Here is a 19,497-nt window from a genome sequence, read left to right as displayed (position 1 = left end):
TTTATTAATTTGAACTCCTGGTAGATTTTGGCGTGTGGTTTTGTTGTACTGAGCCCTTTTCTGAGATGTAAATAGCTAGAATAATGTCAAGTTCATTTCACATTCTTGTTGCTTGGGTGGCATTGATGATTTGTATTTGTGTGATAGTGACACTTTTACCCCAAGGAGTCCAGCTGAATAAATTTAGATGGCCTTTAGAATTTCAGGGAATGACTTTAAAATGGTCCTTCTTAAAGCTTTTCTTTTCTTTTTCTTTTTTTTTTTTTAAGATTTTATTTATTTATTTGAGACAGAGAGAATGAGAGACAGAGAGCATGAGAGGGAGGAGGGTAAGAGGGAGAAGCAGACTCCCTGCCGAGCAGGGAGTCCGATGCGGGACTCGATCCCAGGACTCCAGGATCATGACCTGAGCCGAAGGCAGTCGCTTAACCAACTGAGCCACCCAGGCGCCCAAAGCTTTTCTTGATATTTCAGTTATTCTGTGCAGCAGATTAAACTACCATCTTTTTTTTTTATTTGACAGAGAGATAGCACAAGTAGGCAGAGAGGCAGGCAGAGGGAGAGGGAGAAGCAGACTCTCCACTGAGCAGGGAGCCCGACGTTGGGCTCGATCCCAGGACCCTGAGATCATGACCTGAGCTGAAGGCAGCCGCTTAACCGACTGGGACACCCAGGCGCCCCTAAACTACCATCTTATTGATAGGGCTTAAGACATTGGAATTGTCTCTGTCTATATTAATCTCATTCTTAATTTTTAAGTGTTTATTATTTTTCTAATTCAGATGGAACATATTAAAATCAAAGTTCCACATAGTCTCACCCTTCAGGAATAATCACTGTTAAAAGAGTTTGGCCTATATTCTTTCATTTCCCCTATGCAAATGCTAACATGCATTCTTTACATTCCTCAAAAACAGAATCATACTTTACAAACCATTTTGTAGCATGTATCATTCACTTAGCAAGATGTCTTATAAGACTGGTACATATAGCCCTTCCTCATAGCTCTTGAACTCCGGTATTCCTTTGTATGAATAAGTTATTTAACTAGCTCCATATCGATGGATGATTGAGTGGTTCTCAGTTTTTAAATATGACAAACAGTTGTTGCAGTGGACATCCATATATGTATATCTTGGTGACTTCTGCGAAGTGTATGAAAGTGGAATTGCCCTATTAAAGGAATTAAATATTTTCAATTTTATTACAAATTTCTCTCCGGTATTGTGCCGTGTCAACATGGCTGCCAAGAACAAGATCTGATTTTTTAAAGGCAGTAATTAACTCTGATGGCAGGTATATGATCTGATAATGAGGCTGGGCAATGAGAGGGTTATTGGAGTCCAGTGACGGGAGCGTGTAGGGGAGAAATTGTATGGACACCCACGCATGCGGGGAAGTTAATGTGTAATGGAATACTTCTTTTAGCACATTTCAGTTAGACTGTGATGCAGCTCTCCAGCTATTCATCGAAACACTGCTACACACCAGTGCCAGCCAGAGCCAGGGAGACGTGAGTGCGCAGTCCGCAAAGCATCAGCACCCCAGACTCCTGGCCAAAGCCCTGGAAATGGTTCCTCTACTGACAAGCACAAAAGATTTGGTCATCAGTCTTAGCGGGATACTCCACAAGGTAGATGAATGGGAAATGAATGTATCGGGCCACACCAGCCGTCCCTCCTACTCTTAGTCTATTTAGAGACGTTGAGCAACAAGCTGGAAATGCAAGTCCTATATTTTTTAAAACTTTCAATTTTGATATTTTAGATTTCTATCTTTTTAATAATTTAATACAACAATTTTCTGGATTTTTTTTTTCTGAAAAAAGAAATAACCTTTTTTTTTTTTTTTTTTTTTAAGATTTTATTTATTTATTTGTCAGAGAGCAAGAGAGCACAAGCAGGCAGAGCGGCAGGGAGAGGGAGAAGCAGGCTCCCTGCTGAGCAGGGAACCTGATGCGGGACCCGATCCCAGGACCGTGGCTCGGACCATGACCTGAGCCAAAGGCAGACACTTAACCAACTGAGCCACCCGGGTATCCCCAGAAATAGCCCTTTTTTTTCAGATTTTTGAAAATAGTACACATTCTTTGAAAAGATCAAAGTAGAAGTGTAAATTAAAAAGTGACATTTCTCTATAACCCCATTCCCATAGATAAAAATGTTAGTAGTTTGGTGACTATCGTAGGCTAAATATCCTATCCTGTTACTCTCTTTTTATGACAATACACATCTTCCTCATTTTTAATATGTATTAATAATATGTATTATTCCATGGTGTGGAAGAAACATACTGTATTTAGCCAGGCCTTTATGGATGAACATTTAAATTGTACATTTCACTATTATAAGTTGTTACAGTGAGGGGCACCTGGGTGGCTCAGTTGTTAAGCATCTGCCTTAGGCTCAGGTCATGATCCCACAGTCCTGGGACTGAGCCCCACATCAGGCTCCCTGCTCCGCGAGAAGCCTGCTTCTCCCTCTCCCACTCCCCCTGCTTGTATTCCTGCTCTCTCTCTCTCTCTCTCTGTCAAATAAATAAATAAAATATTTTAAAAAAATAAGTTGTTACAATGAAAATCTTCATATATATACATATTTGCCTTCTTGTCTGATTATTTTCTTAGGAGATCTTTATGAGAATTAAAACTTTTAGGTTGAAGGGTAGTTTCTTGGGGGAGCAGAAGTGGATGGAAGGGTGAAGAGGATTATAAGACTACAAGAAATACTTCAGTTTTATATTTTGCCTGAAAATCAGCTAGAAATAATATAGACTTGCTCAAAAGTTCTAGGTACTACATAAATCATCTTCCCACTTAGTTCAGTGTTGTTATTCTTGTGACTTTATTTGGCATTTAAGAAATGGAAAAAAAAGTAATGGTGTATGGGCAGAAACAAAGAACAAAGAGAATACTTCCTTTCTCTTTATGAACATATATAGATGCCACCCAATTAATTTTGGCATTTCAGTATATGATTAGAGCAAGAATGCAATCCTTTGAGAAACTTTTGCTTGGAGGTCCACACTTTCAGTTACATCATTTCCAAGAAAAGGTCCATTTCCTCCTATTATACTTTTTCTGTCTTAAATGGAAGACATAGAATTCTAGTGGCGCCTGGGTGGCTCAGTTGTTAAGTGTCTGCCTTCGGCTCAGGTCATGATCCCAGGGTCCTGGGATCGAGCCCCGCATTGGGCTCCCTGCTCAGTGGGAAGCCTGCTTCTCCCTCTCCCATTCCCTCTGCTTGTGTTCCCTCTCTCAATGTGTCTCTCTCTGTCAAATAAATAAATAAAATCTTTTTTTTTTTTAAGATTTTATTTATTTATTTGAGAGAGAGAATGAGAGAGAGAGAGCACGAGAGGGGGGAGGGTCAGAGGGAGAAGCAGACCCCCTGCTGAGCAAGGAGCCCAATATGGGATTCAATCCCGGGACTCCAGGATCATGACCTGAGCCGAAGGTAGTCGCTTAACCAACTGAGCCACCCAGGCGCCCTAAATAAAATCTTAAAAAAAAAAAAAGACATAGAATTCTAATTAAAACATCTTACAAGGATGCCTCGGTGGCTCAGTCAGTTAAGTGTCTGCCTTTTTTTAAAAGTTTTATTTATTTATTTATTTGACAGAGACACAGTGAGAGAGGGAACACAAGCAGGGGGAGTCGGAGAGGCAGAATCAGGCTTCCCACAGAGCGGAGAGCCTGATGCAGAGCTCGATCCCAGGACCCCGGGATCATGACCCTAGCCTAAGGCAGGCGCTCAACGACTAAGCCACCCAGGCGCCTCTAAGTGTCTGCCTTTGACTCAGGTCACGATCCCAGAGTCCTGGAATCGAGTCCCGTGTCGGGCTCCTTGCTCAGCAGGGAGCCTGCTTCTCCCTCTGCCTGCCGTTCCCCCTGCTTGTGCTCTTTCTCTCTGACAAAAAATAAATAAAATCTTTTTTATAAAATTTACAAAATAAAAAAAATTTACAAAATTATGAAATTTTGATATATATATTGTTTCTAGATTTTTAGTACCCTAGGAACAGCTTTCTTTTTTTAAAGTCACTTTGGAAACTTTTTAAAGAACATTTGTTTATCCTGATAGAACTAATAAAGAGCTAATTTTGAGGTAAGAACATTTCAGGGTTTTTTTGTTTGTTTTTGAGGGAGAGAGCACCTAAGCAGGGGTAGGGGGGCAAGGGCAGAGGGTGAAAAAGAATCTTAAGCAGGCCCCACGCCCACCATGGAGCCAGACACAGGGCTCAGGGCTCAATCTCATGACCCTGAGGATCATGATCTGAGCTGAAGTCAAGAATTGGACACTTAACCGACTGAACCACCCAGGTGCCCCCATTTCAGTTCATTTTTAAAAGAATAATCTAACACCATAGTGCAGTGAGATTTTATATTTATAATCTGTGTCGATTACCATAATTGAATAAAACCATCTCCTGGCCTGACCATCTTCTTAAGTTTTGATATATTTTTACTTTTATACAGTTGGATCCCTATGACTATGAAATGATTGAAGTCATCCTAAAAGTTATAGAAAGAGCCGATGAAAAGATAACCAACATTAATATTAATCAGGTATAACTATTATACATTTAAAAATTATCTTTATGCTTCTTTTTGGATCATTTACAGAATTGCAGTCACATAGTATCTTTCTGGACTATCCTTTATGCTTTCTATTTTATTCCTGTCCTCTTCTTTGAAAGGGATACAGAAGTAAAAAGACTTCTCATGCTCTCTGTATTTTATTATTTATCTTAATCCCGTTCTTGCTTTACTAAAGCAATTTAAATTAGTCCAAGAGCATGAAGTCACTAAAGTACTGATTTGAAAGAATTAAAACAAAATTTTTGTGATTCAGAAGAAGGGAAAAAAAATAGCATGTGGGACCCAGAGTTAGATTCCACTTTCTATATTAGTAGGTAGGACTGACTCAATTCTAGTGCTTTCAGTAACTTTTTAGTCTTTTCTAAATTTTGGTCATAGTAGCTTTTATCTCTTTTTAAATTGGAGTTTAAAAATTAAAAGACAATGGGTTGATTCAAAAGGTTTTACAAGCCCCAAAAATATCAGATATAAGCTCAAGAAATGTAAGGGATATAGAGGATTAATTTTAAATCTACTGCCTATGTATTTAAATTGAAATAGGGTATTTTTGAGATATCTCAGACTGTTCAAACAGGGCATGAGGAACTGTCAAACTCATAAACATCCCACCAACAACAAGGTTCCATTAGTTTCTCCGCACATAATTTCTTTAATCATTGTATAAATTATGGTTTTGGTTTAGAAGGATAACTTAAGAGGTAAAACTACAAAAGCTTTTGGTGTATCTTTATGAAAACAAGACCTCAGGAATGGAAATCCATGATGCTATCAAGTTAGACAATTCAGAAACAGGATTGTTTTAATCTCACGGGAAATTACATTTATACATATATGTGTGTATATATATATTATATATATATGTATTTTTTTTTTAGGCATTGAGTCTTCTGAAACATTTGAAATCATACAGAAGAATATCTCCTCCAGTGGACTTAGAATATCAGTATATGTTGGAGCATGTGATAAGTTTGCCATCAGCTGCCCAAACTAGACTGCCTTTTCACCTAATATTCTTTGGCACAGCACAGAACTTCTGGAAAATTCTCTGTATGTTCCTTAACTTTTGAATATTACTGAATAGCCAATTTTTTTTTCTTAAGCAAATCATATTCTTGTTTCCTTTTTAGCTACAGAACTCAGTGAAGAATCTTTCCCAACACTGCTCTTAATTTCTAAATTAATGAAGGTAATGGGTTGAGACTTTATAAGACGTATCTTTATACCCTCTAGTTAGCTTAGACCCTGTGTAGAAGGATTTTGTGCTGCTTTCAGGTAAACCCTTAAAGGTGCGCATATAAATCAGCCTTAACTTTTCTTTTCCTCTCTTTGAAGTTCTCTTTGGACACTCTGTATGTGTCTACAGCCAAGCATGTTTTTGAAAAAAAATTGAAGCCGAAGCTCCTGAAGTTAACACAAGCTAAATCCTCAGTGCTGATTAACAAGGAAATAACTAAGATCACTCAAACCATTGAATCCTACTTACTGTCTATAGTTAACCCAGAGTGGGCTGTGGCTATTGGAATCAGTCTTGCCCAGGATATCCCAGAAGGTACGGATTCTTCCTCTAAATGGGCTCAAAATGGTTGGCTTGTTGTTTTGAACTTGCAGTTAAAAAAAAAAAAAAAGGACTTCTCTATCTTTAAGGAGAGGCATTTAAAACTATCGATGGTAGTTAAAAATGTTATGTGTGCCCTCTGTCTTCACTTGGTGCATTGCTGACGTTGTTAAAATTTGCTGAATGTTGAAAAGGCTCCGGTGAAGTCAGCAAGGCTCCCTGTAGCTTATCAGGGTGCGGGGATGTGGGCGCTCTCCACCTTGTTGGTAGGGATAGAAATTGATGCTTCCTAATATCCACTCATACTTCTAGTAATGAATTGTTGCGTGTTCTTACATAACCAAACAAGCACACAAACACAGGCACACACTGCCATGTTTTTAGTTGTAACAGAAATTGAAAATAACTATTTTTTTTAAATGTTCATTTGTCAGGAACTTGTTTAAAAAAATAGAGCATAGGGGCTCCTGGGTGGCTCAGTCATTAAGCGTCTGCCTTCGGCTCAGGTCGTGATCCCAGGGTCCTGGGATCGAGCCCCACATCAGGCTCCCTGCTCCATGGGAAGCCTGCTTCTCCCTCTCCCACTCCCCCGCTTGTGTTCCTGCTCTCGCTGTCTGTCTCTCTCTCTGTCAAATAAATAAATAAAATCTTTAAAAAAAAAAATAGAACATATTCATAGAATGGAATACTATGTAGTTGACTTGGAAAGATAGCCAAGGAATCTGTATAGTGAAAACAGTGAACTGTATGTACTACATGTATGATCTTATTCCATTTGGGTTAAAAGGTGTGTGTCCTTCTGTCCTGTTTAAATTATTTTTTTTACTCTGAGTATGTATTCTCATTTTAAAAAAATAACCTTTTTAATTTGACTCAAATACATTTGTCTTGATTAAATTTGCTTATAAATCTCTTTGTCTTTTCAGGTTCCTTCAAGATGTCCAGCCTGAAATTCTGCCTGTATCTAGCTGAGAGATGGCTGCAGAATATCCCATCTCAGGTGTGTCTGAACTGCTTGGTGGAAGGCTCCTTCCTCTCTCTTTTCACTTAACGCGTGCTCCCCTGGTGAACCTTCCCATCCTGCCCCGGGGACGGGCATCTTGGAGGGTTGAATGCCTAAAATGGAGAAAGATTAGGGTTTGTGTAGCTCTGTAAGGTTGTAACTAAGGCAGGGAAGGACCTTGATTGATAAGGATGAATTCTTTGCCTCACTGAGGTTTAGAGATTAACATTTTCCTTTCGCTTGTGATTTTTTTTTTTTTTAAAGGATGAAACACGTGAAAAAGCAGAGGCTTTGTTGAAGAAGCTTCATATCCAGTATCGGCGGTCAGGCACTGAAGCCGTGCTCATAGCCCACAAGCTGAACTTGGCAGAGTATCTGAGAGTCATAGGAAAACCTGCACATCTCCTTGTCAGTCTGTACGAACACCCCAGCATCAGTCAGCGAATTCAGAACTCGTCCAGCAAAGACTATCCCGGTGAGGACAAGACGCCGCTCATCTTTCTGCTCAAGGAGAACTATCATTTTGATTCCCAGTTATCTTGCATTGAAAGCTTGGGTTTTTCTTCTTCTTCTTTTTAATTCTTTATCTTGAATATCTTAGATATTCACACAGCTGCCAAAGAAATTGCTGAAGTTAATGAAATTAATTTGGAGAAGGTCTGGGACATGTTGTTGGAGAAGTGGCTATGCCCGCCCACAAAGCCTGGGGAGGTGAGTCCATTCTCCGGGAGCATCTGTTGTTCTTTCTGTTGTCCCGCACTGACAGAACCTTCTAATGAGTGGCTCAGACTCTTAGAACAAGGAACGTTGGCTCCTTTTAATACCTTCTGTTATCTGATGAGTTTTAATGAGGTTTTTTCCTTTTTCTTTTCATTTAAATATTGTTTTGCAACTATTTTACCTTTTGGTGATTCTAGATTAACTCTTGTGTAAAAGAAGTGGCCTGTTCTTAGGGTCATGTGATTTAACTTTTTAGTTGAGATCATTTTATTTTTATTTTTATTTATTTATTTTTAAAGATTTTATTTATTTGACAGAGAGAGACACAGCGAGAGAAGGAACACATGCAGGGGGAGTGGGAGAGGGAGAAGCAGGCTTCCCACAGAGCAGGGAGCCCGATGTGGGGCTCGATCCCAGGACCCTGGGATCATGACCTGAGCTGAAGGCAGACGCTTAACGACTGAGCCACCCAGGTGCCCGAGATCATTTTAAATATATGGAAAAGTTGCAATAGTTGAAAAGAATTCCTGTACACCCTTCACCCAGTTCCATCAATGTTTAACATTCTGCCATATTTGTTTCACCCTATAATATATATATATTTATAATATTTCTCTGGACCGTCTGAGAATGAATTGCCTATGCATGCCCCTTTACCCCTTAACAAGTTTGTATTTCCTGAGAACAAGGCTTTTCTCTTACTTAACCATACTATCATTATCAAAATTAGATAATTGAAAATTGATACACTATTGATATACCACAAACATAGGCTCAAATCTATGATCCATGTTACAATATAATGAATTGTCCCAATAATGCTTTTTAATAGCAATTTCCCCTCCCCACTCCTTCTGTGGGACCAGGATATAGTCTAGGACGATGCATTGCATGTATTTGTTGTGTCTCTAGTCTCTTTTAATCTAAAACAGCTCCATGGCTTTTCCTTGTCTTTTATGACACTGATATTTTTGAAGAGTACAGACCAGTTATTTTATAAGCTGCCTCTCAGTTTGTGTTCATCTGATATTTCCTCATGATAAGATTCAAATGATGCAGTTTGGGCTAGAATCCTGCCTAAGTGATGTCGTGTCCTTCTCAGGGTATGACATATGGAGGCCTCTATCTATTTGCCCTAATAGGTGATGTGAATTTAAATAACTTGGTTACGATGTTGTCAGTGTCCCTATTAACATAGTTATACTGTATTTCTTTTTGTAACTATTAGGGGAGGTATTTGGAGACAATTGCTCCTCTTCAAACTCCTTTCCCCACCGCACATATAACCCGATTTAGTATCTACGGATGATTTTTACTCCAGTCTGTTTTGACTGTGATGGGATATTGATGTTTTTAAAGGGCGCCAGCCAGTTGGTTTACAAAATGTCTCGGTCTCACGATGTTTCTTATGATTAGATTCAGGTTGTGTCTTTTTGGCAAGAACACCGTATAGGTGATGTGTTCTTTTTAGTGTATCACATCAGGAGGCACATAGTGTCAGTTTCTTAGAAATAGTGTCATTAACATCTAAATTTATGCTGGGATTCGGCATTCCAAATGCAGAATTTTCTGTGCTGCTTCTGCGTTTTCAGGCAGAACTCAACCAGAGAGACTTCCTCTATCCAACTAGGCAGATATGCTCGAAAAAAACCTATTTATAAACAAATACTATAACTGAAATGACATTAGATTTTTAATTAGTTTTTATATCCCTTGGTATTCATTGTAACAAGTATTTCTTTATTTATTAAGTGTTTATGAAGAGCAAGGACTGTGCTTTATTGGACATGGTTAGAAGCATAGCTAGGCCACGTAGAATCTGGTTGACTCAGAAACCAGCATGTTTGAACTTTTACGTAAATTTGGAGACCTGAATGACAGCATCTTGAGGCCAGGAACTGTGTCTGTACCTAGCACCTTGCACGTGGCTTTGTAAGTCCCTGGATATACTGAATTACTGAACGACTCTTTAAAATCCATGGAGTCCTTTCCTTTTAAAAATTATCCAATGACTGTGAGCACCAGGAGGACAGGAACATTTGTTTTATTCACTCAGGCCACCCTTGTGCCTGGAATTGCGCCTGGCACATAGTAAGTGCTCAGTAAATATTTACTGACTGAATAAATGTGAGGAAACCGCGTTTTAAAGGAAAAATCTTTTCATAAAGTGATGGGTTTTACTCTGATTTCTTCTATGTAAACATAATTCTGTATATTGGGTTTTTCATCTGATTATATTAGCTTATATAGTCAGCAAACTTTGTAGGTTTTTTATTTTACTTTTTTCACTTTTTCAAAGAAACCGTCGGAATTATTTGAACTTCAAGAAGATGAAGCACTACGAAGGTACTCTTTCTTTACTTACATGTGCCTTTATCTTATTGCCCAGTAAGAATCTTACAGTAAATCTGTCAGAGGTTGGTTTTGAAAAGACTTTGTTCATGTAACTTGGGTCAGAGTCTCTGAGACTCTGAGCAGAATCATTCCGTTGATATATGGCCATGAGTATGTACAACTGTCTCCAGTGGAATAAATAAGAAACAACCAAGATCCAGAATTTCTGAACCCTCAGTGAGTCCCTACTAATGTTGAGGGTTCCTAGAATACCTTTAGCAAAGAAAGCACCTCAAGCAAAGGAGGACTCTCTTTGCTAGGACTCTGGCCCCAGACCCCTATGTATTCTCTCACCCTGGTAAGCTGGGCTGGTTCCTGTATGGGCGACCAGGATTCCTTTCCCCTTCTAACCTAAGACTGAGACCTAGGAAGGCACATTGGTTTCATCTAATGTGCTAAATCTGATTGGTCATGGCTTGCCAACTGTGTCTGGGCCCAGATCAAAAAAGATGTGGTAATCCATTAATGATGCTTGGCACAGGCATGGGAGAGGGAGTGGTGACATGCATGCCAGCTTTTTGCCATTCCTGCTCTAGACCAAAAGTAGGTCAAGTAACTTGTGAAGCCCTGCATCAGCCTTGGAGATCTGATAGTGAGAGAGGATAGGGAATGGCAAACCCAAGAGAAGAATTTCTCCTGGTTTGGCCAGAGCTGGCTTACCACCCCCTCCGGTCCCTCCTTTCCTGTGGACCCCACCTTGTCCTGCTTAGTCGTTCAAACACAGGGGCACCTTTGTCTAAGCAAGAGGTAGATTCATCCTGCAACGTCCAACTGAATCAGTCACAATGGAAAGTCTTAGAGGGAAACAATTCAAAGAGAGAGAAGAAAAAATGAAAATCCTAAGGAGATCTCACTTTATCTTAGCCAAAAGGCCGAGAAGTGATCCTAAGGAGATCTCAAAGGGATACTTCATGCCAATTTTGTAACTTCCTGCCTTTTCCCACTGAAAGTTCCATCCTCTCCCTCCCTTGTACCCCGCCCACCATGTCCAACTTACTCTCCTCTGGAGGGGGCCGTCAGGCCTGAGTCTAGAGGTTGAACACTTAACAGGTCCTGTGAATTAAAACAGAATTTTCCATGTGTCCAATGTACTTTGTAGCTATAGTTTGTATTAATTTCTTAAATAGAATTTATTTATTTTTAAGAAGTATTTTATTTATTTATTTGACAGCGAGAGAGAACACAAGCAGGGGAGCAGCAGAGGGAGAAGGAGAAGCAGGCTCCTTGCTGAGCAGGGAGCCCAATGCGGGGCTCAATCCCAGGACCCCGGGATCATGACCTGAGCCTAAGGCAGACGCTTAATGACTGAGCCACCCAGGCGCCCCTTAAATAGAATTTAAATTGTCAGATTGACTAGCTGATAGATGAGAAGACTGAGGCCTAGCATTTATTATTACACTTGACCTTAGCCAAAAGGCCGAGAGGCGATTAGCATTTATTATTTTTATTATCTTTAGCTATGATTAGAACTCAAGAAAAGATTAAGCATTCATTAAAGGGAAAAGCAAAAATGCCTTTGACCCATAACCCTTCAGGCCCATGTTTGGGATGCCTAGTGACTTTTTCTAAGGACTGTAAAACAGGTCTGTTGTTTGGGTAATCTATCACTAAATTAAAATCTAAATGTAATTTAAAATATTTTTTCCTAGAGTCCTGTATCTCCTTCAGTCTCGTCCAATTGATTACAGTTCAAGAATGCTGTTCGTGTTTGCAACATCAGCTACAACTGTAAGCCCTAGACACGGAGTCAAAACTCATCTTTGCATCTCAGCTTAGCATTTTTTTCCTGCATATTTTACCATGCTTGATATCATTAACAGATGATTAAGATAATGTTCACTTATTCAAAGTAGTGCATATCTTACTTCATAATCAGGATTGTAGTATCTGCAAGCCCCATTTAGTGCTGGCTTCCACAACATCCTGTTTGGCAAACTGAACCTATTGACAGTTCCCACGGTTATCTGCATTCATAGTTATTAACTCCCTGGTTAGGCAACATTCCTACTATCAGGGGCCCTGCAGGACAGGCTGCACCCTCTAGTCATGCTCCCTCCCTCCCCACTAAACTTTAGCTACATTAAACTTTCCCTTTTCCCTAAAGGCAACACCACCTCTTTGGCCTTCAGGCTTTTGCCTGTGGAACTATTCTGAGGCAGTTGAACGGAGGGAGAGAAAGGGTGTAGAGCCAGGAGGCAAATGGGTCTTGGATAGAAGGAGAAAAGAGGGGAAATTTGAGATGCTGGTTCTATGTCCTCGACAGCAAGAGGGGGAGAACATCCCTTTTATCTTTCCTTGCATATTAGTTTATCTGATAGTCATTGCTTCAGATAAAAATGGCGTTCCGTGAAAAGTGCCCAGTTCAGCTCACAGCTCATATACGTGCTTTTCCCTGAAAAACCATCCATCTGCAATGTGCTCTACATGTGCTTCCCATTTGGTCACCCAGAACATTGACGAATACATTTTAATTAATGAATATGTATTCAGGTGTGAACTCGTTAATGTATTCAAGAGTTGAGGTTTCATAAAATTAATTTTTACTGCTCCACCAAGAACCTTGGTAAGTGGAAGTCACCTTTGCTCAGCAGTGAAGAACGCCATGGCAGTGGCTAGCTGTTCCTACCCTGACTGGCCCCAGCGGTTTTACCCACCGGGGCGAGTATCAGCGCAGTGTCAAGGCAGAGAACGTCTGGAATCATTGTGAAAGTAGTTTTGACCCTTTCCCACTTGAAAGAGTCTGAGGGAGGCTTGCCAGGGGTCCATGAACCACACTTTGAGAACCACTGGTTCCCTAAGGGCAAAAAAAAAAATGAGGTTTCTAAGCTGAAACTCACGTAGGCAGCCACAGCGTGCGTGCGTCTCTGCAGATCTGCTTTGGTTTTACAGACCCTGGGTGTGCGCCAGTTAACTTTTGCCCACAGAGCACGAGCTCTTCAATGTCTCCTGTATTTGGCCGACAAAGAAACTATAGAATCTCTCTTCAAAAAACCCATAGAAGAAGTGAAGTAAGTAGAATTTTTTTTCATTGTGTTAAGAAATGGGAAACATGGGGCTCCTGGCTGGCTCAGTCAGTAGAGCATGGGACTCTTGATTTTGGGGTCATGCGTTCAAGCCCCAAGTTGGGTGTAGAGCTTACTTTAAAAAGAAAAGAAAAAGAAAAAGAAAAAAAAATAATAATAATAAAAAAATAAAAAGAAAAGAAAAGGAATAGGAAACAGATTGGTTCTTTGGAAGTGTACATTAAGCACCTTAGTTTGTAAGAGTGCGTTAGAATAGCCGTGTAAACCTAGTTCTGCCTTGAATGTCCTCGCCATTTTGGCAAAGGGACATAGGCCTCTGAGAACATCTTGTTTCCCTAGTTTTTTGAGGCATTTAGGAACTGAGTGTTTTCTTGATCTTGTTCACATTGATTTCTTTCTACTGTTATATTCAGTGAATATATTTAGAAGCCTAAAAAATAGACATTTAAAAACAAACAGACCTAATATTGCCCTATGGTGGCTTTTATCTCAAATGTAAATGTGGTTTGTAAGAATGATTCCCATCAGTGCCTCTGTTTTCCAGATCTTACTTGAAATGCATAACTTTTCTGGCGTCATTTGAGACTTTGAATATCCCCATCACATATGAATTATTTTGCAACAGTCCTAAAGAAGGAATGATTAAGGGTCTATGGAAAAACCACAGCCATGAATCCATGGTATGTACTTGGAGCTGTCTGAGGGTGGGTCCGCCATCTTCTCTGATGCGCGTACTCACTCAAATGCCTGAAACCAGAGACACTCTTCATTCCTGAACAAGCCTACTGCTCTGAGACCATTTCTACTTCCCTATCCTGCCAGGTGACATGCAATTTGGAGGGTCCCCTTACGTCTGTCCTTCAACGCCTAGGGCTTGATCCCCACCACCAAGAGGACACTTCTGTAGTCCCTTCCCATGGCCTGTGTGTCCGCATCCAGATGGGGAGAAGAGACTGTCCCTGTGCCGGGGGGGGGGTTGCTCCTCTTCTCGTTGCTGTGGGAATTCAGTCTCTGAGGCAGTTGGAGCCTAGGGTGAGAAGGTTACAGGGCCAACAGGCAAATTGCTTTTGGGTAGAAAGAAGGCAGCAGGGAAAGTCCAAGATGCCGTTTGAATCCAGACCAGCAAGAAAGAAAAAGAATAATCTTAGTCTCTTTTTTTCTTTCATTAGAGAGAGAGGGGGCCTTCACTGAAACTAGGCAATAGACACACCTAGATTATAAGCATATTTTGTGTGTAGCCACACTACCTTCTCCACAGGTGGTTTGATTCCCTGGTATCTTGAAGCAGTATGATTATTACTATTTTTTTAATTTATTTTCTGCTTCAGGCAGTCAGATTGGTGACTGAACTTTGTTTGGAGTACAAAATCTATGACCTGCAGCTTTGGAATGGACTCTTGCAGAAGCTTCTTGGCTTCAATATGGTAAGACCCCGTGCCCTGGACTGCAGTCTGTGTGAAAGCTTTTGCACAGCAACTCTTAAGCATTCTGCACGGATCCTTGTGACTGAGCAGATGTGCACTGCAAACATTCACTCTCTTTGGGTTCGTGCCAAACTTAACTTGGTCTTGGGCTAGAGGAAGTGCTAACTCAAAAATGACACAAATTTCGCTGGAAACAAATGGAAGTTTCCCTGACCTTTTCTGGTATTTGTGATGTAGTAAGTGAACTTCCCTGGTCGTTCTCATGGTAGATATATTTTACTGATACTTCTTTTGGAAATTTAAGAATCTGGTATTTCATGTTGAAGTTTTCCATTGTGGTGATTTTCTCAACTGTATTTTTTCCCCCCAGATTCCTTATCTAAGGAAAGTTTTAACCGCCATCTCTAGTATCCATTCTTTATGGCAGGTATGTAGTTTCCTGAAGTAAATTTTATAGAATTTAATCCTTCGGGGCACCCGGATAGCTCAGTTAAGTGTTGACTTGATTTCGGCTCAGGTCTTGATCTCAGGGTCCTGGGATCGAGCCTCATGGCACACTCTGCACTCAGCAGGGAGTCTGCTTGAGATTCTCTCTCCCTCTGCCTCTCCCCCACTCATGTACACTGTACCCACTTGTGCTCTCTCTCTCTCAAATAAATCTTTAGCAACAACAACAACAACAAAAAGAATTCAATATTTACACTTGATGGCCTTGTGGCTGCCGGGTACATTACTTTGTACCTAATGTACAACCAGCTCCTCAGATAGAACTGATGTCCCGTTAAAATGGCTCCGAGAGGGGTGCCTGGGAGGCTCATTCAGTTAAGCGACTGCCTTCGGCTCAGGTCATGATCCCGGGGTCCTGGGGTTGAGCCCTGCATCGGGCTCCCTGCTCAGCAGGAAGCCTGCTTCTCCCTCTCCCTCTCCCCCTGCTTGTGTTCCTGCTCTTCCTATCCCTCTCGCTGTCAAATAAATAAATAAAATCTTTAAAAACAAACCAATAAAAATGAAATCCTTTCTCTTGTCTGCTTGCCCCTTTCCTGTGGCTCTTACACAATGTCTGGCACACAACAGTATAAGTTTTTTTTCTGAGTTGGATTCTGACGCTTTTTTCCCCCCAAATGAAACAATAATGTATCAGCCAAGGTTGTATAATATGATCCTGAACTATACAGTTATGAAGAAAATTATCCAAGGGTGCCTGGCTGGCTCAGTCAGTACAGCATGCAACTCTTGATCTCAGGGTCATGAGTTTGAGCCCCATGTTGGGTGTAGAGTTTACTTTGAAAAAGAAAGAAAGAAAGAAAGAAAGAGAGAGAGAAAGAGAGAAAGAAAAAGAAAGGAAGGGAGGGAGGGAAGGAAAGAAAATTATCCTAAAATCTAACCATCTCAAACAGGAAGATACCAATTTATGATTTTGGTCTTAGCATTCAGAACATAAGCTCTAAGCATATAGTTCTGTGATTGCAAAACCAAGAGAGTTCATGATACCCCAGGCATGAATCCCCTAATGTGCTTATCTCCCCAGGTTCCCTACTTCAGCAAAGCTTGGCAGCGTGTGGTTCAGGTACCCCTATTTTCAGGTATTTTTATCTCCCCTGAAACACTGACAGTAGCATTTTATAGCTCTATACCTGTGTGTGTGTGTACATTATTGTTGTTTATTTTCAGCGTCTTGTCCTCTGAGCCCCAGTCAGTTATCAGATTGTTGTGAGAGTCTCGTCGCTGTTCTAGAGTAAGTAAAATACTTATTTTCCTACCCCAAAAAAGTCATATATATTGCTTATAAAATTCTTTTCTAATAAACCTGTCTTTCAAGTAATTCCTTTTTCTTGGGAAGTTAAGCACACCTCTTGTTTTTAAGGTAAACTATCTCTCATATTTTTACAATGTCTACTTTCCACATGTAGTGCAGCTAGTAAACGGATAGTCAGTAAGCGTTCTCCATAATTAGTTTTAATGTATGTACAGAGTACTTTTACGACTACCCTAAATCATGCAGTGCTGTCTTGGAGGTTTTGAGTCTTCTGAGAATGTGTCTTTAGGCATGTGTGGGCTTTCTGACATAATCACAGCAGCAAGAAGTACTCTGTGTTCCAGTAGGTAGGTTATTTTATTCCACGAAGAATGCCATGAAAGACTCGAGCTACTCATTACTAAGTGTATGTTATGCCCCAGCATTTTAATGCTTAAAGTCATTGAAACCAGAGTCAGGTAGCAAATTAATTTAATTTAATTAATATTAACAAATCCATGTGTTCTCTCGAAGATGTCCAGTTTCAGATGATCTCGACATGGTTGGAGTAGCCAGGCAGTATGTCCAGTTAGAGCTTCCGGCTTTTGCACTGGCCTGTCTAATGCTTATGCCCCACTCGGAAAAAAGACATCAGCAAATTAAGGTATCTTCGCAAATTATTCCTCTGGGGCTGCCAAAACAGAAGGTCCCATACTGCATGTCCCCTGCAGAAGGGTTGCATTTTCTTTTTACCATACCTGCAAAGCATGAGTACATCAGTCTGAGTGGTGGGTGGTTTGTATGCAGGTTTAGCAGGAGGTAAACCTGAAAGGTAGGTCAGGGTCTATCTGAGAGATGCCTTAAGAGGGATTTGGACCAGGCGCCTGGGTGCCTCAGTCAGTTAAGCGTCTGCCTTTGGCTCAGGTCATGATCCCAGGGTCCTGGGATTGAGCCCCATGTCGGGCTCCCTGCCCAGTGGGGAGCCTGCTTCTCCCTCTCCCACTCCCCCTGCTTGTGTTCCCTCTCTCGCTGTGTGTGTGTCTCTCTCTCTCTGTCAAATAAATAAATAAATAAAATCTTTAAAAAAAAAAAAGGTATTTGGACCTTGTTCTTTATCTGGTGGAGGTGGGGGAACATCAGTTTTCCTGGAAGAGGAAAGTGAAATGCTCAGGCCCTGTTTCAGAAGGAACAGTCCATGGGTTTGATCAGAAGAGAGAGGAGGCAAGAAGGGAAGAGTGGGAAGCCGTTGCACTTGACTGGACGTGGATCACACTGGAGCCTGTGGATGGGCGGGAGAGGCTGGAGGGCACTTGTCCCTGTATCAGGGTGTGGCAGTGAGACTGAACTGGAGGGAGCAGCATGACTTAGTGATTGCATGTGGGAGTTAAGAGAGAGGGTTTTGTGTGTGGGTGTCTGACAAGGGAGCCAGGAGCATTTTGAGGACAGAACTTTTAAAAAATAACTCATTCCCTTTACAGTACAGAACAAAGAGAACAAAGCACTTGGGAATGTTTTGCGGGATTTCCCCAAAGGTAGATAAGCCAGTAGATAGAGATCTATATAAAAGAACACGCATATTTTTTTATCTGTCATTTGGTCTATTCATTGCATTTTTTCACAGCCATCTGTGCTTGTCTTTGACTTTGGGTTTTTGTTTTTTGTGTTTTTTTTAAGATTTTATTTATTTATTTGAGAGAGAGAATGAGATAGAGAGAGCATGAGAGGGGGGAGTGGGAGAGGGAGAAGCAGGCTTCCCGCCGAGCAGGGAGCCCGAAGCAGGACTCGATCCCAGGACTCCAGGATCATGACCTGAGCTGAAGGCAGTCGCTTAACCAACTGAGCCACCCAGGCGCCCCTGGTTTTTTTTTTTTACTATTCATAAACTCATCCATTGATGCTTTTCAAAATTTTATTATTTAAATAGATTCCTTTTGGCACTTAGAATGACAAAATGCTTGTTAAACAGCTCTTGCTGTTACAATAGGTATTTGTAAAATGTCTTCCTTATTTCCATAATTTTTTGTTACATGATAGAGGTGGTTTTTTTCCTATAATAGAAATTCTTAAATATTCCAAATTTAAGAATGAAAACCTTTCAGATTTAACAGAAATTAGTAGTAATAGCACTTTTCCATTAATTGTGTTTTTGATTTTTTTTTTTTCTCTAGAATTTTCTGGGCTCATGCAATCCTCAGATCATTTTACAGCAATTAGAAGAGCATATGAATACTGGCCAGTTGGCAGGATTTTCACATCAAGTAAGAGGCAAAGTTCATTTCCTTTTCACTGAAAAATTTGATCTCAGAGGTAATAATTTTCCCCAAATCAAAATTAAGCTGAAAACTACTATCCGTTTGGCAATATGTAAAATTGTTTTGCTTTTATTAAAACTTCAGTAAATTTTTTAAAAGGCAGAGACCCCTCTCTCTTATATGCTACTGTACTCAGTGGAAAATTTATAGCCTTAAATGCTTGTTGTTGTAAGCAGATCTTCCTCATAAAAAGTTCCAAAGTGCTTAACAGCAATTACTTCTTATTGATTTAATCTGTTGCTAAAATGGGCCAAAACATCTCCCCTTCCCCACTTCATTAAAAAAGAGGCTTAGTCACAACACAATGCTAATTTAACTTGTGATTGTAAGAAACTTTTGGGTATTGAATAAGGCCTTGGAATTTCACACATTTTTAATATAACGATACCTGTTATTCTATAGATTAGAAATCTAATTCTGAATAATATCATAAGTAAGAAGGAGTTTGGGATTTTGGCGAAGACAAAATACTTTCAAGTGTTGAAATTGCACATGATGAATACCAACAACATCACTGACCTGGTAAACTATCTGGCAAGTGAATTAAGGTAAGTTAATTAACAAACAAAAACACCTTACTGTAGAATTTCCTTAAAATTTACCTTTATTTTGGGGGTGCCTGGGTGGCTCAGTCGTTAAGCATCTGCCTTCGGCTTGGGTTGTGATCCCAGGGGCTCGATCCCAGGACCCTGGGACCATGACCTGAGCCGAAGGCAGATGCTTAACAACGG

At 40.4% G+C, this 19,497-nt stretch overlaps 2 protein-coding genes across 3 annotated transcripts in view; one reads left to right on the top strand and one right to left on the bottom strand.

Annotated features, from left to right (window-relative positions):
• KNTC1 (kinetochore associated 1) overlaps positions 1 to 19,497 on the top strand; it is a 70,513-nt gene that overhangs the window by 48,570 nt on the left and 2,446 nt on the right. The window contains exons 44-62 of the mRNA XM_035016919.1: positions 1,429 to 1,633; positions 4,478 to 4,567; positions 5,476 to 5,647; positions 5,728 to 5,786; positions 5,933 to 6,149; positions 7,082 to 7,155; positions 7,423 to 7,633; positions 7,760 to 7,869; positions 10,178 to 10,224; positions 11,922 to 12,000; positions 13,162 to 13,280; positions 13,840 to 13,975; positions 14,624 to 14,719; positions 15,090 to 15,146; positions 16,248 to 16,302; positions 16,391 to 16,454; positions 16,989 to 17,118; positions 18,623 to 18,712; positions 19,169 to 19,314. Of these exons, the coding sequence (XP_034872810.1) occupies positions 1,429 to 1,633; positions 4,478 to 4,567; positions 5,476 to 5,647; positions 5,728 to 5,786; positions 5,933 to 6,149; positions 7,082 to 7,155; positions 7,423 to 7,633; positions 7,760 to 7,869; positions 10,178 to 10,224; positions 11,922 to 12,000; positions 13,162 to 13,280; positions 13,840 to 13,975; positions 14,624 to 14,719; positions 15,090 to 15,146; positions 16,248 to 16,302; positions 16,391 to 16,454; positions 16,989 to 17,118; positions 18,623 to 18,712; positions 19,169 to 19,314 (2,157 nt within the window). The remainder of the gene's footprint in view (positions 1 to 1,428; positions 1,634 to 4,477; positions 4,568 to 5,475; positions 5,648 to 5,727; positions 5,787 to 5,932; positions 6,150 to 7,081; positions 7,156 to 7,422; positions 7,634 to 7,759; positions 7,870 to 10,177; positions 10,225 to 11,921; positions 12,001 to 13,161; positions 13,281 to 13,839; positions 13,976 to 14,623; positions 14,720 to 15,089; positions 15,147 to 16,247; positions 16,303 to 16,390; positions 16,455 to 16,988; positions 17,119 to 18,622; positions 18,713 to 19,168; positions 19,315 to 19,497) is intronic.
• The window catches only part of HCAR2 (hydroxycarboxylic acid receptor 2), a 37,838-nt gene continuing 35,270 nt past the window's right edge, over positions 16,930 to 19,497 (bottom strand). For both annotated transcript variants that reach the window (XM_035016917.1, XM_035016918.1), the window contains one exon: positions 16,930 to 17,212. The gene's annotated coding sequence lies outside the window, so the exon portion shown is untranslated. The remainder of the gene's footprint in view (positions 17,213 to 19,497) is intronic.

Source organism: Mirounga leonina, unplaced genomic scaffold (assembly GCF_011800145.1).
Source record: "Mirounga leonina isolate KUSES-001 unplaced genomic scaffold, KU_Mleo_1.0 Mir_171, whole genome shotgun sequence".
In the NCBI taxonomy this organism is placed as follows: Eukaryota; Metazoa; Chordata; class Mammalia; order Carnivora; family Phocidae; genus Mirounga; species Mirounga leonina.
The sequence above is the reverse complement of the archived record's forward strand: the minus strand, read 5'-3'. Positions and strand labels throughout refer to the sequence as shown.